The sequence below is a fragment of the Saccostrea echinata genome, unplaced genomic scaffold (assembly GCF_033153115.1).
Source record: "Saccostrea echinata isolate AGI-Se365-2 ecotype Australia unplaced genomic scaffold, CSIRO_AGI_Sech_v1 ptg000060l, whole genome shotgun sequence".
NCBI lineage: Eukaryota > Metazoa > Mollusca > Bivalvia > Ostreida > Ostreidae > Saccostrea > Saccostrea echinata.
In genome coordinates this window covers 2,937,941-2,957,500 of record NW_026889809.1, presented here as the reverse complement: position 1 = coordinate 2,957,500, position 19,560 = coordinate 2,937,941, and the positions used below count along the sequence as shown (strand labels likewise).

The following is a 19,560-nucleotide window of genomic DNA, read 5'->3' as shown; positions in this document are numbered from 1 at the left end:
TGCGTTTCTCTCCTCTCCTCTCCTGTTACATGTGGTGCTGTGCCATGCCCTGGAAGTGACAGGTGAAAAACCAGCCAGGGAATAGTCAGGGTTGGTGTCTTTGGGGGCTGAAGACCAATAAGGAGGGAGGAATGTATTGGTCAATTACACTCAAGTGTATGTATTGCCGTTGGCCAGATAGCTCTGTTGGTAGAGCACCTGACTGGAGATTCTGGGGTTTGAGTCTCGATCTGGTTGGTTGCATTTTTCTCCTCTCCTGTTACAATATAATTTAAAATTTGAATACAAAAATAAACTTACTTTCTTTTGTCAAACCATACGGTTTCACAATTCTTTGTTTGGACAGCTGCCATCAATACATTGACATCGTAATTTCCAAGGCCCAGCATGCTGCGATGGGGATTGATGAAATTATCTGGAGACAGTCTGAAATTACATAAGATAATTATATTCTAAGCACAAACACACAGCTATTGGAATTACCATTTAAACAAGCATTCTGAGAGTATTGCATTAGCAATACTAGTCCCCTACCGGCAAGTGTAATCTGGTTCCCGTTAAAAATTGAAAATGCCATAATTCCATAAAAAATCATTGAAGTGGAACGAAATGCAAACTTGATCTATAAGTAATCAAGGTAAAGTCACATACCAAAAATCAGCTCAATATCTCCAAGCATTTAGAAAAAAACAGCTACAACAGGAAGGGAAATAATGCAATGGACCAGACCAGGATTTGAACCTGGGCCCCCTGAGTTCTTCAGGGTTGCAAATAACATTTTAAATCTTAGGAGCCATGTGGGCCCCAACTTTACATGTTTTACTCCCACAATGATATATTTGGGCCCACAATTTTCACTCCACTTTGTAAGAAATTCTTGATCTTTTCATATTTCAATCTCTGAGAAGTATAATTTGCTGTCCAGTCTTTCATTTCCTTGATGATTTTGATATCCTGAATAAAAGAAATTGCATGAAATTTTATATTTTCTTCATTGGAGACCTCGCAAAATTATGTTGTTAAGGAGATTCAGGGTCAAGAAAAATTTTGTAGGTAGTGTAATGAGAGAGGAGGAAAATGAAGTAGACCAGACCAGGATTCAAACCTGGGCCCCCTGAATCTCCTGTCAGGTGCTCTACTAACAGAGCTATCTGGCCACTGGCGATTGAACCTGCCTGACCCCCATATTCCTCCTTCCTTAAAGGTCTTCGGCCCAAGAAGACACCAATCCAGGCTTTCCCCTGGCAGGTCTTTCACCTGTCACTTCCAGGGCATGGCATGGCACCAAATGTAATGGAAGAGGAGAAAAATGCGATGGACCAGACTGGGATTCGAACCCGGACCCCCTGAATCTCCAGTCAGCTGCTCAACCGAGCAATCTGGCCACCAGCGATCAAACCCGCCTGACTGCCACATTAGAAAACAGTGAAAATGCATTTAATTGAAGAATCAAAGCATGGTCAAGTTCTGGAAAAGTACTGATAAATTTCTTATCTGCCATTTGGGCGATTACATCTTTAAGAGTTGGTCAACCACAGACAAAATTACTAGCATCTGCTTGTGGGCAAGTTGTTATTTGTAACCCTGGGCTCTTGGCAGGTGCTTTATTAGATAGAACTTTCTATCGTTAAAATGATATTGTCCTACGGACCCGGTTTAACGATAGAATTCATTCCGTGTATTGGCAATACTACAAAATAAACATGGGCGATAACTCAAACTCTGATGAACAATCCAAAGAGTTCCGAATGTCAACATGGCGTTAAATTTGAAGCGAGGAAAAAACATTGAGAAAATGAGTTGAATTTTCGTATTTATATGGATTATTTTTTAAGTTAAAAGGCATATACAATCTCAAAAAGGTTTGTTATGATTAATTTGGTAGTTATTTTCAGTGCAACTCCGTTTGTATTCTTCAAAATCATTTCGGAGTGGATCCACTCCGATTTGCTACATTGCAAGTATATGGGACGTATTCTAACTGTGGTGAGGGCTTGTCCTGAGACACAGTTAGATTATTCTAACTAGTGCTTTATAAGAGCTTTCTTGTCACCAATGAATGGGCCTGTCTGACTGCCACAAAATTAACATGGATAAGCCAAATAATTTAGAGGACAGCATTTGATAAAAATATTTAATTCGGCTTATTTTTGTTAAATACACAAGCTTTTCATACCTTAAGCAGATGTCATCCAGGTCTTTCTTACAGAAAGCTTTCTTGTCTTGGAACAGGTTGTTCAGGGCGTGTAGAGCACACAACTCCTTCACCTGACGTTCATGGTAAATGGGAAGCTCAGTATCGTCAGACATCTTACCACTGCACGAGTAAGATGCGCCCATAACAACATTCGGCCTTCCTAAGCAGCTTATTTCTTTGCACTATGACCCATCACTATCAACTACAGGGTCTAGTTTCAGTTTGTACTACTCGATGTTACAGCTAACTGGTCAACGTTCAACGGCTTTGTGGTAATATATGGTGACCTTAATATGCAGAATATGCTGAATGTATATAGAAAAGTGCTCTCAAATACTTATGAGTCTTATCTACACCTATGCGTTCTTCTTTACTTGAAAAACATTGATTTTCGAAATTCCAGGTAAAATAAGAGACGGTAAAGATGGAATGCCGATCCCGAGCTATTTAGCCAAGAACTACATTATATATATATGTATGTACATATATATAACTTTTGGGCCATATAGCCCCATTGATCAATTATATTTAGGAAAGCTAGGAAAACTTTTTCTTTCATATGTTAAGATTAAAAATGAATAAGTTAGCGCTAGGCCAAATGACCAGTCACTCTTATCCTCGATACAGCCCACTGTGGATGGTTACTAAACATAATGAAATTTAGAAATTTAATTCATTTATCCCCATACAATTTAATTGGGACTTTACAGTGCTAAAATAAATATGGAAACTTTCTTACTGAATCATACTATTTCAACCAATGCCCCGTTTTCAGTTTTCCTGATAACAAATATTTCCAATAATCAATTTTTATTTCTTGTCATGATCAAGATCAAGCTCGTAAAATGTAAAGTGCAGATTGCTAACAATACTTTTTTCACATTCGACATCAAGCTGAATTAAATATAAACAAAATTTTATGATACCCCCCCCCTTTTTTTCCAACCATATATATATATATATATATACTAGTATACATATTTGATTTTTATGTAAGAGCGATGAATTTATTAATTAATTTATAATTAATTAATAAATATCAAAATGCCTTGTTTTCTATTTGTTATATTTTATTTCAGGTTATTAAATAAGTTAAATAGTCACTCAGGTGTAACGTGCAATACTGCCCTGTTATTTGCCTAACAGCTTAAGGGTCATAATTAAGGTTCTGAGTTCTTTGTTTCGATTGGGTTTTAGTTTTGTGTTCTTGTGTTACTATACAGTTAAAGTATATCATTGAGGGAGTTAGCAAGATTCCAGTTCCCTAAGGCCAGGACTATTTCCTGAGGCGAAGTCGAGGGAAATAGTCCGGCCTGGTCGAGGGGAACTGTAATCTTGCTAACTCCCGCAATGATATACTTTTAACTGTTTTATTATACCGATACAAACGTAAAATGTAGAGGATTCAGATAGCCTGATTTCAAAGCAGGGATTAGCTCACTGAACTAACACACGGGGATTAGTCCATTCACATAATATACCAATGTAAAAGTACAATCTAGAGGATTACCGATAACCGGGAATTAGCTTTCGAAGCAGGGATTAGCTCATTTGACTAACACATAGGGATTAGTCCATTCTTAACTTTCTAGGGAATTAGTTACATCTAACGATCTAATGTTGTATAGGGAAAAAATCAGCAGAGGTATAATAGATTGGTTTGTCAAGTTTCATTCCAAATATTCTTGGTTTTTCTGGTCACTCTTTGTCCAGATCTTTTGCAGAGAGGTCAGATAGATTTTGTATCTGACAAACTTGACCAACTGACTGTAACAATATCTTCATCTTATGGTAAGTTAATATTTATTTACTAATTTTAACATATCTATAATATAGTTCAATTAATTGTGAAACCTGTAATTTGGGCAATATTAATGTACATAGCACCTTGCACTGTAAAAAAGATATTTTGGAAGTCAGAATTTTATTAGCTATTAGCATTAAAGCTAGTGTATATTATGGTCTAAAAATAAGTACAGATATGTTTTATGATTAAAGAATTATATAAAGTCTATGATAATTTATAGTTATCATCTGGACTCCCAGTCATTTATGATGGGAGATGCATTTAATATGCGCGGGAGCTTGCCTATTCTTTCAGAATGGTATGCTATTTTTTTTTATGATCTATTGTTTATTCACAAAAGGTATATAATGTCTATGAAGATATTATAAGCTTAAATAGTAATATATATTTCGTTGTAAGGTATTTTTAATTATATACAGGAAGTGTAATTCAAAGTATTTGGTTATATTTGATGAATGTAAGAGTTATATCCCTTTATGCAGTATTGTGCATAAAATTGAATTGTACAATGATTTTATGATATTCTCAATTTTGTTGTTATATATTTCAGGGCAATTATTATTTATCTGTAAAATAAACAAGTCAACACTACGAACCCTAACAGGCGTTTTAATTCATTCACCATCATATGCAGATTACACATTGAGAAAATGACGTGCATAGGCTGCAGCCTTTTTGTTTATATGGAATATACGCTACTGTCAGTGGCGTTTCATGATGCCTAGAACAAATTAACGACAATCTGCAATGGTGATGCGCCTTAAACATCTTTCAAATCCGTATTAAAGGGTTATGCATAATCCTTCTTAAGGACACTTGTTACAAACAAAAAATTAGATGCATGGTTTGTTATGGTTGTATATATCATAGTTACTCTTAAAATATTGAGATTTTTAATGATATTCATAATTCTCACTTTTTGCAGTTCCACTTATAAATCTTTTTCAGAAATATTGGAAAATACTTTATCGTGTTTATGTGGCTTAACTTACTGTAGATCACTAAATTTTCGCGACACCTCATTTTCGTCATTTACTCTTTATTAGCGAGATAATATTTTCACAAATTGTGGTTATTGCTCTAAATAATCTTAAGAAATACTAATATACGCCAGAATGAAATTTTCGCGAGGACACTGTCTCGCGTAATTACACGAAAATAAAGTTCTCGCGAAAAAAGTGATTTACAGTATTCATTTCACTTATATAAGAATAGAACTAGTATTTATTCATGATTTTTGAGAGAAAAAAGTTTGTTTGTGGCTTTAAGATTGGTCATCGATTTTGATTTTCGCGTCCACTACAGCATACTATAGTATTACTCACATCACGTGATTGAATTGTCTCAATATCGTGTTAAAATACAACCAATATATGTACAGAAGAAATGTCAAAATCCATCCCACGGAACGAAAAGCAGACTTTATTTGAAATTCATCAAGGTATACTCACATACCAAAATTCAGTTTACGTAAGGTCAGACGACACATTCCTCGAAAATATATAACTTTTCCCAAGAGTCTGTCATTGAAGTATTGCTACTTAAACAAGTTTCCTCACAAAAAAATTGAGGTACCTTACCAGGCATTTGGGCAAGATACCAGAGGGTGATATTTCTTATATAATCCTTATGGGTAATCTTTTGAAATGCCAATGTCACAATTTTTGGTGTAGTTATTTTTTAAAACATATTGAAAAAAACATATATGTTAGAGGAATGTGTCTTCTGACCTTAAATAATATCTGCAAGAGATTAAAAAAAAGTGCGGAGAACCAGGTAGGACAGACTGACAGAGACGGACCGACGGACGGAAGGAAACCTCTAGCCCTCTCCGGTTTCACTAGTAGGTGACTAATACATTTCTCTTTCATTGTTTACAGTTTATTCACAATTCCCGATTATATACTGAAACGCAAAAGAAACGCAACTAGCAGTAATCTACAAATATTTGAACCTTTTAACTAATGATTTTCAAAACTGATTACAGTTAAGTTAAACTCGATTTAAAAGCATCAAAGATTTGATAACAATGTTAAATGATTACCTTTTAACTTTAGAAAGTAACACATGACTGTTAAAACACCCCCCTTCAATTATAGCGTGGAAGACTGCCATGCACAGCAATTGCAGATTGATTTCGACGATGCAGTAAGTTCATCAATCTCGGGATCTGAGCGAAAAAAATATTCTTTGCCATTTTTAAATGTCCGTTTTTCAGATGATGAAGTCGAATTTTCTCTAACCTAGCGCAGTGTAGTAACACTTGGACTTCCGGTCCACGGACTATCATTCATGCTAATGATACGTATGAGCCTGTTGAGGCGTATTGTCGGGCATTTTTGCACCTGCAATTCTCCATCACCTTTATTTTCAGATTTTCCAGCTAGAGCATTTGAAATGCGTACTTAAGTCATTTTCAGGAAGCCTTGGCATCTCTTCCGGAAACGAAAGGAGTATTTATTTTGCGAAATATTGCTGCATTACTTATGATAAACAGTTACAAACCCTTAAAACCCAGATTTTTGTCAAGTTTTTTGTTAAACATGCAATTTTTTAATTCTGTTCAGCGGGCTCAAACTTAACTTCCGGTTATGGCATGAAAATCATTCAACCGTTAAATTATCGATACTTACAAAGTTGAAGATATCCGTACTTTTTAGATACAAAATTATATCCTTTATATAATTTTCCCCTCTAAAATAGGATGTTGCGTTTCTTTTGCGTTTCAGTATAATAATAAGAATTCTCCAAATTTGATACAATTTGTATTATTTAATATTATTAATCTTTATTTACGAAAACTACTTTTGAAGATAGTTTAGAAGCTACACCATAGACTAGTGACTCTATAAATCCAATGCGTTTTCTTTGAATTTGCCGTGTATATATCTTTATCTACAATTAAAGGTTTAATAATTTTCTCAATATTTAATCATTTCACTTTGTATTCATTTTTTGAATACTAGTATTTAACATGCATTTGTCATTTCATTCACCCCCCCCCCCCCAACAGAATAACCTTAACAAAGAGTAGCCTTGTAGACTAATAGATCCAATAAGACATCACTCGACACAAGAGAAAAAGTGTATTCTTTTGCGAATGCATGATAAAGTTAAGAGATCAATCAGATCTACATAAGAACTGCTGCTTCACTTGTTTTAACCAGTAAATATCTAGAAAAACAAACATTCCAAGTCAGTGATATTTAGGGAACATTTTTCCAGAGACAATTGTAATACAGGACTGCTGAAGATTGGACTTGTCAAGGAACAAGTAAAACTCAGCTAATATTTAATGCCACCTTACTGGACGAAAATTACTTTTGCCGCCGAGTAGCTGTGTTTTGTTATTACAATAGTATACAAAATCAGATGCATTACTTGTATTATTGTTTGGCATGTAACGATAATGATCAAGTCTATGAAACAATAGCTCGTACACTGCAATGGAAGAAGATGTAGACATAATTTTTTTTATATTTCCAAATATAAAATCATAAAAATACAGGCCCTATACAGTCATTGACAATGGAGACTACTTAGAGGTGATAGAGAATGGCTTTCCACGGAATCCATGACCAATCTGCAATATTAAAAATAGGTAAAATGGTACATAATATTATCATTAAACATATTTTAAATATCTAAAAAAAAATGATAATAATATAATACAAAATGACGACGCTTAAGCGTCAAGTGAATAAAATGAATTCCACAATAAAATCTTCATTTACCAATGAGGATACACTTTATGACACGTGTCTGGTCGTGAATCAAATAAGGATGAGGAAGCGCCGCCAATATGGACGTCTGATATGATGTATGTCATTGCAGAGTAAGCTGGAAATATATATAGACAACTGAATCAGAGTGTAAACTTTAGAAGTTGTGTTTTGGGGAAAAGGGGTTAAAATATGACATAAAAAGGTCCAACATAACATGGTACTTAAATGTACTCAGAACTAAACTAGAGCAAAGAAAGACGAACACAAACTATATATATATCTGTAAATTTGTATATCAAGATTAGATGCGTAACTCATATTTTTGTTTGGCATGTAGTAGTAATGTAACAAAAACTTGTCATCAAAACATTTCCCTTCTAGTTGTCTTCTTTTTTTGGGGAAAAGTAAATTATCTTAGATAAACACGGGTTATTGACCATGAACCAGACTATACTTTTAGTTTCTCAATTGCATACCTCCATTCAGAAAACCATGTTCGGCTTGCAGTACTGGTATACATTTTCCCGGAGTTGTCTCAGTCAACGTCCGATAATTGATGATGTCAGTTCCGGGAATGGAGAACCGCCAGGTTTGTACGTTGAGTGGATTTTTCGGAGATCCAACATAACCAGATGACACGAGCCTTGCATCACCTTTTGCAAAATAACAGATCAATGGTAGAAAGGAAGTGTAATTAACAGAAAAACAAGGAAGGTCATTCAAACTTAGAACAAAATTTGTGTTTGTGAATTCTAGAGACAGTTGGCTGTATATATAACTAAAGTCTTACCAGAGATACATTGTTCCTGGATTGAAGCATTCATGTGACTTTCGACACAAGAGCTCCCATCTATTTTAAAGACTCTATGCTGTTAAAAATTTAAAATATCCATAGATGTTACGCTTTCAATCTGATGGCAACTAAGTCACTAACATATTTAAATCATTGCGTAAAAAAATAATGTTTGACTACCTTGGCGAAGTCGGCTATTTCGGTGTGTGTCAGGTGCCCACCATTGGGCAGAATCACACCTGTTTCCGTCCTTGTCCTTTGTGTGACGTAATCAAAGTAAAGTAACACTTGATTCTACAATTAAAAAAAAGTCTTTTCCCTAAACCACAATTAATGTTTCAAAACTAGAACGAACAGGAGCTCAGAAGACAGAAATTCCAGCACCAAGGGTAAAGATGACACTTCAACAGTATCATTGAAATATTAAAAAGTACATAAATACAGCAAATCATTCAAAGTTATTATACTGCTGTTGCAGGATGAAAGCAACACACTCATACACAGAGAAAGAAAGAGATAGAGAGAGAATCGAAAATTATAACAGCTGATTTCACCTACGTCAACAAAATGTGGACCGCTGTTACTAAGGAACCCACCCGTAACATCCATGTTACACCGGAAGTTGGTGGGTACGCAGCATCTGTGATCAGATCTAGGGATGCCTCCCGATGGGAAAGTCTGCAAAAAGCAAAGGAATATTAGAATGATCCAATGGTGTGTCCGAGACATGGAGGAACCTGTGGATTTTATGACGCGATGACTGACCCTCAAAATATAGTGTATCAAGTGCAGATGACTGATAAGAACTGCATGATTTGTTTTGAAAAGTTCTGAATTCACTGATACATATTGTACCATAATGACCTGAATTTCTCACAACAACATAGGTCATATTGCTCTAATTTGTACCTCCATATTGTATAATGGTCAGTGAATGCAAAAAAGTTACGATAAACTTAGGCACCTCGTTGATACTGAGTTTTCAGTTGCTGTATTTAATAAATGTACTTTAACTACTTCTATAAAGTACAGAACAATTGCTATCTGAATTTTGGATGAGAGCTGGTGTAATTCACACAGCACCCATTGTAGCTCCAGATGGTCTCTTTTAGATCACATTACCCGCTCTGGCTATGCCTTGTTTGACATCACATCACCCGCTCTGGCTTTGCCTTATTTGACATCACATCATCTACTTTTAGCTCAGCCCTGTTTGACGTCACGTTACCCACTCTAGTCTTTGGTGTTTGACATCATATCAATCGGTCGATACTTACTCCTCCATGGCACCTGATCCAACTCTGATCTTTTCAGATATCCGTGTTTGCTCTTTGTATTGTTTCATTGGACTTTTGAGCAAGGTTACTGTTCGTTAGCTTCACGTTCCACTCTAGCATGGCCCTGTTTGACATCACATCACCCGCTCTAGCTTGGCCCCGTTTGACATCACATCACCCGCTCTAGCTTGGCCCTGTTTGACATCACATCACCGACTCTAGCTTGGCCCTGTTTGACATCACATCACCCGCTCTAGCTTGGCCCTGTTTGACATCACATCACTGACTCTAGCTTGGCCCTGTTTGACATCACATCACCCGCTCTAGCTTGACCCTGTTTGACATCACATCACCGACTCTAGCTTGGCCCTGTTTGACATCACATCACCGACACAGCTTGGCCCTGTTTGACATCACATCACCGACTCTAGCTTGGCCCTGTTTGACATCACATCACCCGCTCTAGCTTGGCCCTGTTTGACATCACATCACCGACTCTAGCTTGGCCCTGTTTGACATCACATCAGCGACTCTAGCTTGGCCCTGTTTGACATCACATCACCGACTCTAGCTTGGCCCTGTTTGACATCACATCAGCGACTCTAGCTTGGCCCTGTTTGACATCACATCACCGACTCTAGCTTGGCCCTGTTTGACATCACATCACCCGCTCTAGCTTGGCCCCGTTTGACATCACATCACCCGCTCTAGCTTGGCCCTGTTTGACATCACATCACCGACTCTAGCTTGGCCCTGTTTGACATCACATCACCCGCTCTAGCTTGGCCCTGTTTGACATCACATCACTGACTCTAGCTTGGCCCTGTTTGACATCACATCACCCGCTCTAGCTTGACCCTGTTTGACATCACATCACCGACTCTAGCTTGGCCCTGTTTGACATCACATCACCGACACAGCTTGGCCCTGTTTGACATCACATCACCGACTCTAGCTTGGCCCTGTTTGACATCACATCACCCGCTCTAGCTTGGCCCTGTTTGACATCACATCAGCGACTCTAGCTTGGCCCTGTTTGACATCACATCAGCGACTCTAGCTTGGCCCTGTTTGACATCACATCACCGACTCTAGCTTGGCCCTGTTTGACATCACATCAGCGACTCTAGCTTGGCCCTGTTTGACATCACATCACCGACTCTAGCTTGGCCCTGTTTGACATCACATCACCGACTCTAGCTTGGCCCTGTTTGACATCACATCACCGACTCTAGCTTGGCCCTGTTTGACATCACATCACCGACTCTAGCTTGGCCCTGTTTGACATCACATCACCGACTCTAGCTTGGCCCTGTTTGACATCACATCACCCGCTCTAACTTGGCCCTGTTTGACATCACATCACCGACTCTAGCTTGGCCCTGTTTGACATCACATCACCGACTCTAGCTTGACCCTGTTTGACATCACATCACCCGCTCTAGCTTGGCCCTGTTTGACATCACATCACCCACTCTAACTTGACCCTGTTTGACATCACATCACCGACTCTAGCTTGGCCCTGTTTGACATCACATCACCGACTCTAGCTTGGCCCTGTTTGACATCACATCACCGACTCTAGCTTGGCCCTGTTTGATATCACACCACCGACTCTAGCTTGACCCTGTTTGACATCACATCACCGACTCTAGCTTGGCCCTGTTTGACATCACATCACCCGCTCTAACTTGACCCTGTTTGACATCACATCACCGATTCTAGCTTGGCCCTGTTTGACATCACATCACCGACTCTAGCTTGGCCCTGTTTGACATCACATCACCGACTCTAGCTTAGCCCTGTTTGACATCACAACACCCGCTCTAGCTTGGCCCTGTTTGACATCACATCACCGACTCTAGCTTGGCCCTGTTTGACATCACATCACCCGCTCTAACTTGACCATGTTTGACATCACATCACCGACTCTAGCTTGGCCCTGTTTGACATCACATCACTGACTCTAGCTTGGCCCTGTTTGACATCACATCACCCGCTCTAGTTCTGGTTTCACCCAAGTAAGAAATCACACCAACCAACCGCTATAGCTTTGGCCTGTTCAATATCACATTACTTACTCTAACCCACCTTTTTTGAAACCCCCTTTTCGCCACCATGTTTTATTCCAATTCAAAAGCAAATGCCTGTACTAATGTACTGTCTTTCTGACTTCGTATTTTTATGTCAAATTTCATCACGGTAAAAAAATGATTTTAAAACTGACAGTAAGTAATTCTTAGCTCTAAGGGTCAAGAATCAGAAAAGCTAGCTGACATTCCTATTGGGACCCACGTTGGGCGCAAAATGTCACAGGTGTTGAAAAATCAAGTCTCAAACGGAACTCGAAACCAGGGCCACTGTACCGTGCCAGCGCTCTAACCACTGACTATTAATCAAAAAGGAAACTTCTGTGTAATTCTTTCAAAAATGCTACTCCTTTTCTTGACGCGGTTTCAATAAAATTTGGAAATAGATATACTACAATTATGTTCACAATATATTGGTCTTTGATATCGATGGACAATCTTGCCACGGTAACTAAAACAAGAGGTCCATGGACCACATCGTTCACCTTAACACATTGGCTAGGAAAAAACAGATATCATCTCAGTATTGAAAAGTTCACGCGGAAGGGGGGGGGGGCAAACTTGAATTTTACACTACCCCAGAAGACTTCCATCTCAATATTACTAATCATGGCTTTGCTTTTCTTGAGCAGAAGAATTTTAAGGATTTTTCCCTATGTATTCCTATGTAAAACTCTGATCGCTCATTGTTGCCCCACCCTACCCACCCTAAATTTGAACAAATTTGAATCTACACTATCATTTTTGAAATTTGAATCTACACTTTCATTTTTTTTTTACTATACTTCTATAATAATGTGACTAACCATGACTTTGCTGAAGATTTTTTCAAGATGATTCCTTTATATTCTTATGTAAAACTTTGACCCACTTTTGTGCCCCCTAACCACTGGTGGTCATAATTTGAACAAACTTGATTCTACAATACCTAAGAATGCTTCTGTGTAAATATGACTAAAAAAGGCTTATATAGATGTTCTTGAGAAGGAGATTTTCAAGATATTTCCTTAATATTCCTATGATGACTTTTGACCACATGTTGTGGTCTTGCCCTACCCCCCAGGGGTCAAGATTGGAACAAATTTGATTCTACTTTACCTGAGGATACTTCTGTAATAATATCATGGCTCTGCTGGACTCGAGAAGAATATTTTAAGACATTTTCTATATATTCGTATGTAAAACTTCGACCCCAACTTGTGACTCCTTGAAGGTTATGGTATGAAAAAAAATGAATCTAGAGTACATAATGAAGCTTTCACATAGGTTTCATCTTTTCTTGCCAAGTGGTTCGTAAGAAGAAGATTTTTAAAAAGATGCCACCAAATTGTCACGAATTCTTAATTATCTCCCCTTGAAAAGGGTTTGGCACTTCCTGTGAACAAACTAAAATCCCCTTTACCCAAGGATGCTTTGTGGCAAGTTTGTTTGAAATTGGCACAGTGGTTCATGAGAAATTTAGAAGTCGAAAATGTGAAAAGTTTACAGACGACATACGGACGCCGGGCACTCTTTTATCAGAAATTTGGCTCAGGTGAGCTCAAAAGTAACGAATGGAATTCTTTCAAATCGCTACTCCTCTTACATGCAGTTTTTGTTTTAATTTCGATGAAACTTGGTACACAAGTTGACCCAAAGGCTCATAATCTTGTTCATCTTACTCGGTTTAGGATTTTTTTTAATGGAGTTGTCATGGTAACTGGAAAAAATCTTTTAAATTGTTACTTTATCTGAAGTTTTTGTGTGCTTTCGATAAAAAATTGTTGTACACGATTAGAAATCACGAGGATACATAATGCTGTAAACTCCAAAAACTAAAAATCGTGATTAAGGTCTGTGTGCAATTCTTTATTCCAGTATTATAAGCACAAATAAGTAAATCTACAGTCACGCTATAGAGACTTCTGAATATTGGTAAACTGATACACAAATAAGTAAATCTACAGTCACGCTATAGAGACTTCTGAATATTGGTAAACTGATACACAAATAAGTAAATCTACAGTCACGCTATAGAGACTTCTGAATATTGGTAAACTGATACACAAATAAGTAAATCTACAGTCACGCTATAGAGACTTCTGAATATTGGTAAACTGATACACAAATAAGTAAATCTACAGTCACGCTATAGAGACTTCTGAATATTGGTAAACTGATACGACCAATCATGTGAGATACACGTGTTTTGAGAGGCCGTTGTTTTTCTTGATTCAATCTAGGTTATCTAAGTGACGCACATTATAGATGACACTTTATTATAACCTTGGTACGCTCGAAACTTTTTGTCACACTGTAAATGATTTCATCAAATAACACACTTATTTCAGTTTCAACAATAGTGTGGGTATTCTGTGGTTTGTGACACGTGACAAGTATTTTTAATACGAGTAAAGAGTCTCGATCAGGTATTAAGCAATATTCAATCAATCAGGAAAAAATTTAAGTCAATCATCCTCAGGATCGCATGAATGTCAGTCTCTGAATGTCTCTTAAGTAGCAAAATATTTGTCAGTTTTTACAAATTATCAAAGGCGAACACAAACAAAAAACCTTTAAATACGACATTCGGGACGAGACCCCCCTCCCCCCCCCCCCCGCTTTCTGTACCCCAAAGGTTGTTAGACTTTTTAAAATAAAATATTTTTCTACGTCACATTCACAATATTACTATTGAAAAATCCTAAATATAACCTAAACCTAACCTTTCATAAAAATCCACACTCTCTGATACTAAAAGAGTTCTCTTTTTAGCTTTCGGCCATCGGGCTGATATAGGGCCTCTCGGGCTCATATAGCTGCAGAACTGTAGCTCTCCGATAAAAAAAATTGACAGACCGGAGAGCTACAGTCCCATCCATAGAAAAAACTGTACATTTATTTATTGCGCACAAAAAAGAGAGCTGTTTCTCGATTTATTTCTCCGTATTTTTAAACTGCAATCTCAAAATATTACTGACCGTGTGTTCCTAACACATTTTTGCACTATTCCCACATCAAAACATTTCCTATAACCGTTGTTAGTAGCCCTCCTTGGCCTGAAATTAAGACCATCCACAATTTCGTCTGTTAATACTGTCATTTTGGGTGGCTAGACAATTCGGCCAAACGCGCTTCGTAAAGATGTCAACTACAAGAGTAGTTCATAGAGGCCTAAGGAATTTTTTGAAATCGAGTTTTTGTGCAGTTCAGGTAAGAATTTGGAGAAATGAATCCAGAACCGAGCGCAACTTTTTTGTGCGCAATAAATACATAGTTTTTTTTTTCTATGGGTGGCACTGTAGCTCTCCGGTCTGTCAATTTTTTGTTCTCGGAGAGCTACAGTTCTGCAGCTAGGGCTCATATGACATATGATATGGATTTTAGTACATGTATGTACTACTCTCTATGTTTTGAATAACTCTCAGACGACGTGATTGACGACAACTTATCTTTCTAAGTAGAATTTGTTTAATTACAAAGTTTATTTTGATAAATCTCTGAGCTGCAGTGGTTTGCGTGGGACCGAAAGTGAAGATTCATGCCTTAATACGGGGTTCCGTTAGGTCTTTGGTGTTGGAGAAAAATATGGTCAAAGGCTCTGTGAAGGTATTGTGAAATTTTAAAAAAAAGTGCATTTTTAATCATAAATGCTGTTTAAAGATTCAGGTGTCAATTACGCCTAGGTGTATATCAGTAGCAAAACAAAAAAAACAAAACAAAACAAAAAACAAAACAAAACAAAAAATAAAAAACGGCCAAAGTTGAGTGTGAATTTCCAGACATATATTATGAATCACTGTCTCGAGATTCGACAGGAGTCAGTCCCAATATCCAGCCAAGTGGAATCTCAATCCAAATATCCAGCCCACAGGTACTTGTGGACAGGACCCCCCCCCCCCCCCCGCAATTCAACCCCGAGGTTTGTTGGACATTTTTTTCACAAATTATATTTATTACACTTATTCATCATGTGTACCATACGAAAAAATCGTGAAAACCCCAAAATAATCATTCCACACAAAAATACCCCACTATACATTATAAGAGATCTTATAATGTATAGTGGGGTATTTTTGTGTGGAATGATTATTTTGGGGTTTTCACGATTTTTTCGTATGGTACACATGATGAATAAGTGTAATAAATATAATTTGTGAAAAAAATGTCCAACAAACCTCGGGGTTGAATTGCGGGGTGGGGTGGGGGGGGGGGTCCTGTCCACAAGTACCTGTGATCCAGCCATGTGGAATCTCAGACCAAGTATCCAGTCAAGTGGAATCTCAGTCTAGATATCCAGCCAAGTGGAATCTCAGTCTAGATTAAGAAGGGTCTTGATATGTAGTGGGTTAAGAAGCTAAACTATGAAAGTCCTTCAACTGACTGAAACCATGTACCAGTATTTCTTGATAGCATTGCACTGTGCAAGCCTTATTAATGCCTTTAAAAAAGATTTGCCCTGCTAAGTTTCATACACAAGAACAGTCAACTCACAACTGAATGATTTTTCAATGACATGGCAGGATCAGCAGTGACGGATCCAGGAATCTTGAAAAGGGGGGGGGGCGACCAGTTTGAGGTCGGGGTAGGGGCCTGTCCCCCTCTCTAAATCCGCCAGTGGGATAAGTGAGTAAATTAAGCACTATTTGAATACCGGTTTTTCCCCTTTTCCTATTTTTAGAAATAAAAATTTCATAGCCATTCCCTCTAAGAAGTTTAATGAAAAAGCGTTAGCAACAAAAACAATAACAAAGAATAAGAAAATCATGGGGATCTATTTATCATGGCCCATCTGTGCATAAACAACATGTATCGGATTCTTAGGTATGGTTTGACAACATGTAATATGGGTATCGGATTCTTAGGTATGGTTGGACAACATTTCATATGGGTACCGGATTCTTAGGTATGGTTGGATAACATTTAATATGGATATCGGATTCTTAGGTATGGTTGGACAACGTGTAATATGGGTATCGGATACTTAGGTATGGTTAGATAACATTTAATATGGGTACATGTATCGGATTCTTAGATTTGGTTGGACAGCATGTATCGGATTCTTGGGTATTGTTGGACAATATGTATCGGATTCCTAGGTATGGTTTGACAACATGTTTCGGGTTCTTAGGTATGGTTGGATAACATTTCATATGGGTATCGGATTCTTAGGTATAGTTGGACAACATGTAATATGGGTATCGGATTCTTAGATATGGTTGGACAACATGTATCGGATTCTTAGGTATGGTTGGACAACATGTATCGGATTCTTAGGTATTGTTTGACAATATGTATCGGATTCCTAGGTATGGTTTGACAACATGTTTCGGGTTCTTAGGTATGGTTTGACAACATGTAATATGGGTATCGGATTCTTAGATATGGTTGGACAACATGTATCGGATTCTTAGGTATGGTTGGACAACATGTATCGGATTCCTAAGTATGGTTTGACAACATGTTTCGGGTTCTTAGGTATGGTTTGACAACATGTAATATGGGTATCGGATTCTTAGGTATGGTTGGACAACATGTATCGGATTCTTAGGTATGGTTGGACAACATGTATCGGATTCTTAGGTATGATTGGACAACATGTAATATGGGTATCAGATTCTTAGGTATAGTTGGATAACATGTAATATGGGTATCGGATTCTTAGGTATAGTTTACAACATGTAATATGGGTATCGGATTCTTAGGTATGGTTGGACAACATGTAATATGGGTATCGGATTCTTAGGTATAGTTTACAACATTTAATATGGGTACTGGATTCTTAGGTATGGTTGGACAGCATTTAATATGGGTATCGGATTCTTAGATATGGTTGGACAACATGTATCGGATTCCTAGCTATGGTTGGACAACATGTAATATGTGTATCAACTTGTGATACTGGTATCGCAGAAAACCAGGTCACTTCGCTTTTAGCATTTTAACTCAACAAGAGGCCCAAGGGCCTTAACGGTCACCTGAGTATAATACAACAATTTAGAGGATCCACAGAGTATAAAATCAACTGAAAGGTGAAGCTTTGTTGCCCAAAAACAAGAAAAATTGGTGATCAGGATCAACAAAAGAATTACTCTAGAGTTCATTAACAGTTCATAAATTAGGTTCTAATCTGTTCCCCATTTATCACTATATCACCATTCATTTATTAACAAACTATTAGTGCTTCTGTACTATTTATAATTCCTTGTTGAAATTTCTTACATTGGACTCTTTTGGTCTTTTATGAACATTGAATAAGACAAGTTATTTTTGTCTCATTTTTATTTATCTTTACTTACAAGTCTACCTGATCATTAAAACTATGAAAGTACTTTTTGTATTATACGATAAAAAATCTTGCATAATTCTCTTATTCTATTAACCTTTCAAGTACATTATTTACAGTGACTAATTATCAAAAGTAAATGACAAAGGGGAATAACTCCTCTCAGTAGAATACAAATTAATAGAGCCCTGGCCAGGACCAGAACACTTGACAAAATGGTCCAGATGTTCAAAAATCTTTATTAAAACGTTTACTCTTTTTGCCTCTGATATGCCCAGGTGCAGAGAAGATTTTCAAAGAAATAATGCATTTTTTACTACAGATTCACTATATTATCAAAAGAGCCCCCCCCCCCCCGTCCCCACCGAGAAACAGAGCCTCTCACCCTGGGACCAGAAGTTTGCTCATCATACATGTAAGTCATTCTGTTTATCTGATTAACACTAAGGAGCAAACAGGATTATTTAACAGAATTAATGCATTTTCACTATATTATCAAGAGCCCCACCCTTACACCAGCACATCTGACCCAGGGGTCATGCAATTCACTACTCTGGAAGAAGCAAACATGCTCATCATAACTATACACTTAGCTTCTTTTCTTCTTAACCAGAAGCAGAAAAAAATATTTTCAAAGAAATTTTGCTTTTTCACTATATAATCAGTAGAGCCCTCCCCCCTTTTTCACCAGAGCCCTTGACCCTGGGGCCATGAATTTCACAATTTTGGAAGAGGCAATCTTGCGTATCATAACAATGTACTTAGTTTGTTTAAATAATACCCAGGGGCAGAGAAGAAGATTTTCAAAGAATTAATGAATTTTCACAATATAATCAATAGAGCCCAGCCCTAACACCAGAACCCCTGACCCTGGGGCCATCAATTTCACAATTTTGGAAGAGGCACTCTTGCTCATCAGAACTATGTATTTAGTTAGTTTATTTAATACCCAGGAGCAGAGAAGAAGATTTTCAAAGAATTAATGCATTTTCACTATATAATCAATAGAGTGACTCAGGTGACCTAAAAATCACTAAAGATCATCTAGATATCATGGTCAGTCAATGAATAAAGTTTACTGAAAAGGATTCTTACGAAACTAGTTAAAGAATAGCAGAAATTCTGGTGCCCTTTAGTTTTATAATTAAAAAACCTCTTTTGATTAGTAAATGTCAGGAACAAAATATTCAAAGCTCTGCTTTAAGTTGATGAGCATAAATTAGTGTTATTTTTACCGTTCCATGAAACTCTTCGTAAAAGATTTTCTTAAAGATTTTTTAATCAATGTCAAAGTTCGTCTTTCTTAAATTTGAATATTTTACTCTCCAAAGACATGATTGACTAAAACTTATCTTTCTAATTAAAATTTCTTTAATTACAACAAATAATGAGTTTATTTTGACACC

At 37.2% G+C, this 19,560-nt stretch overlaps 2 protein-coding genes across 2 annotated transcripts in view; both read right to left on the bottom strand.

Moving 5' to 3' along the window:
- Positions 1-2,596, bottom strand: part of LOC133174850 (josephin-2-like) — a 5,545-nt gene extending 2,949 nt beyond the window's left edge. Inside the window, exons 1-2 of the mRNA XM_061309949.1 lie at positions 2,177-2,596; positions 301-426 (exon numbers count right to left, since the gene is read on the bottom strand). Of these exons, the coding sequence (XP_061165933.1) occupies positions 301-426; positions 2,177-2,340 (290 nt within the window). The 5' untranslated portion in view covers positions 2,341-2,596. The remainder of the gene's footprint in view (positions 1-300; positions 427-2,176) is intronic.
- Positions 2,597-7,571: 4,975 nt separating this feature from the next.
- On the bottom strand, positions 7,572-9,437 carry LOC133174928 (uncharacterized). The gene is made up of 7 exons (XM_061310020.1): positions 9,432-9,437; positions 9,081-9,200; positions 8,703-8,816; positions 8,520-8,598; positions 8,206-8,382; positions 7,739-7,844; positions 7,572-7,587 (listed from the first exon to the last, which is right to left on the bottom strand). Coding segments are annotated over exons 1-7 (603 nt in total). The 3' UTR covers positions 7,572-7,586.
- Positions 9,438-19,560: the final 10,123 nt, after the last annotated feature.

What these genes read in the sequence shown, in the direction of transcription:
- LOC133174928 (XM_061310020.1), bottom strand. An exon ending in CCAGGAACAATGTATCTCTG is followed by an intron (nt 8,383 to 8,519) that starts GTAAGACTTTAG and finishes ATTTTGCAAAAG; the next exon opens with GTGATGCAAGGCTCGTGTCA. An exon ending in ACATGGTTTTCTGAATGGAG is followed by an intron (nt 7,845 to 8,205) that starts GTATGCAATTGA and finishes ATATATTTCCAG; the next exon opens with CTTACTCTGCAATGACATAC.